This window comes from Austrofundulus limnaeus, unplaced genomic scaffold (assembly GCF_001266775.1).
Source record: "Austrofundulus limnaeus strain Quisiro unplaced genomic scaffold, Austrofundulus_limnaeus-1.0 Scaffold82, whole genome shotgun sequence".
Lineage (NCBI taxonomy): Eukaryota > Metazoa > Chordata > Actinopteri > Cyprinodontiformes > Rivulidae > Austrofundulus > Austrofundulus limnaeus.
The window spans coordinates 1,174,328-1,176,590 of NW_013952484.1; the positions used below are offsets into that span (position 1 = coordinate 1,174,328).

General features: G+C 39.5%; 1 protein-coding gene across 4 annotated transcripts in view; it reads right to left on the reverse strand.

Annotated features, from left to right (window-relative positions):
* stxbp5a (syntaxin binding protein 5a (tomosyn)) overlaps positions 1-2,263 on the reverse strand; it is a 138,104-nt gene that overhangs the window by 62,562 nt on the left and 73,279 nt on the right. For all 4 annotated transcript variants that reach the window (XM_014011575.1, XM_014011574.1, XM_014011573.1 and 1 more), the window contains one exon: positions 603-737. In XM_014011575.1, the coding sequence (XP_013867029.1) occupies positions 603-737 (135 nt within the window). The remainder of the gene's footprint in view (positions 1-602; positions 738-2,263) is intronic.

Genomic DNA, 2,263 nt, shown 5'->3' on the forward strand with positions numbered 1-2,263 from the left:
CTTGGCTTTCCATGCCTTTTTACACCTCCCTTTCTTCATGAGTTCAATATTTTTTCCCTGTGCCATTCCACATTATTACAAATAACTATGGTTTGATTTCTTTGTTTGTACGGATCACTTGGGTTGTTACCAACATCTGGTGAAAATTTCATGTCATTAGCACCTCTAGTAATACATTTACTGAGAAAAATGGTGACGTGTTCAATACTTATTTTACCCGCTGTATGCTGTATATCTCTGTCACGGTCATCTTCATACTCGGCTACATACGTCTGATATGTTCTGCTGAAGTGTGACGTGATGTGCAGGTGTGATGGATCGAGTACAAACCAATAGAATTTCGGAATGTATACGTCTACAATTCTGGATAGTTTTTTTAACAACATCAACCTGAAAGGACAACAAGCCAAAATGAAATAGGTGCAACATCTTTCTATTTCTTATATTTTTAAARTGTAAAGTGTAGAACATACAGATATTGTGACACAAAAGTTATATGTTAAACTGTTCAGTTGCGAGGATTCAAAGGAAAGCAAAAACACACACAGACATTTGTTGGAAGGAATCATCCGAGAGTAAAAACGAGGCCAGGGCCAACTCACAGTTCAATGGCTTTGTTCCACATGATGACGTAGCCTGAGAGCATGAAGGACTCCACGTTGACAATGTGGATATTTCCTCGTTCTGTGCCGATGTACAGCCACTTACTCTGGAATGGCAGGTGGCAGAAAGTTATTCTGCGAAGAGAAAGAAAGATGTTTTAGAAGGATAGAAMAGACRAAGGAGAAAATGACAACAAGGAAAAGAAAGGAGACGGGATGAAGATGGAAGAGTCGTGAAAAACCTGTTCAACTCGTCGACAAATTATGCAAAACTTGAAGGGGATTATTTACCACTTCAACAGGTCAGAGGAGTCGAGATTAGAGTGGCAAACCCAAGAAGCTTTTAAGTCATTCTTTCCAACMCTTCACTTGACACCCATGAGACACATGAGGGCAAAGAGTCAGACGTAATTCTCCTGTTTTCATTATCACTTGCCACCTCCTCCTTTCATCCATCCATCAGACTTAAGTTTAATGAGAGGTTATAAACCCATCCCTCCTTAACTGTGGCTATCCATTCATCTTCCCATTCCTTTTTCATCATTTTGTTCTTTCATCCATCCTCCTGTGGAATAATGATGCTCAACCTTGGTATTCCATCATGCTAATATTTCAAGGTCATTCAGCTCCTGCAGTGATCCTTTTGATTCTGCACAGCGGTTTGAGCCACAACCATAGGCCTCTTTGACATCGACACGACACCCCAAAGTTTCCTTCAGAGCGAATGTCTGCCCATGTGGGAAGAGGAAAAAAATCTATCTATAAATCATTTGAGTTTTTCAAATTTCTGACTTCCTGTCGGGCATTTCCAATGAGGAGGAAGACTTGCTGCTAATGGGCCGTGGAGTGCGTTAGCCTGTGTGTCAAAGTTTATGAACGAGTGAGTTTGTTACTAATTAGTTTTCTCTTTGCAGACATACAAGACTGTACTCTGCCCACTCCTTACAACACCAGCCTGTCACTAAGTTAAGAGCTATGAGCTACCAGCATTCCTGTTTTTTTTTTTTTTTTTTTGGTAACGGTTGATCAGTTTGGTTTTGAGGATTTGGGTTTGGGTGAGTGGCTTCAATCTCAGCAAACTGAGCTAAAGTTTGGTGCAGTAGTCATTAAGAATCCAATAACAACTATATCAGGTGGTGCAGATTTTGATAGCATAGCAAAAAAATTGTGAATGACAAAGCATAGAAAGGAACCCACTGTATGTTACACACAAGCATAACTTGCATAAACAGTAAGAGAATGAGCTACATAAACCAAATGTTGATCATTAAAATGTACKCTTGTACAGACTCTAGAGATGTAACTTGCATCTTCCTAATAACCAGGCAATATTTTGTGGCAAGTTTAATGTGCAAAAGGGTTGTTTTTATGTGTTGTTTGTGGTTGTTTTTTTGTTTTTTTTTGTGTACATGTCTGTATTAGTGTGGATATATTTTGACATTTTCCTAGTCCACACAAAGGAAAAACCTGATTAATTGGTAATGGGGTAGGGTTAGGGCTAAGTTTGGGTTAGGGTTAGCTATGTACATTTGGGGTTAGGTTTAGGTGAAGAGGTCAGGGTTAGGCTGTAAACTAATGGAAGTCAATGCAAAATTCACACAAGTACAGAGGGACAAGTGTGTGTGTGTGTGTGTGTGTGTGTGTGTGTGTGTGTGTGTGTG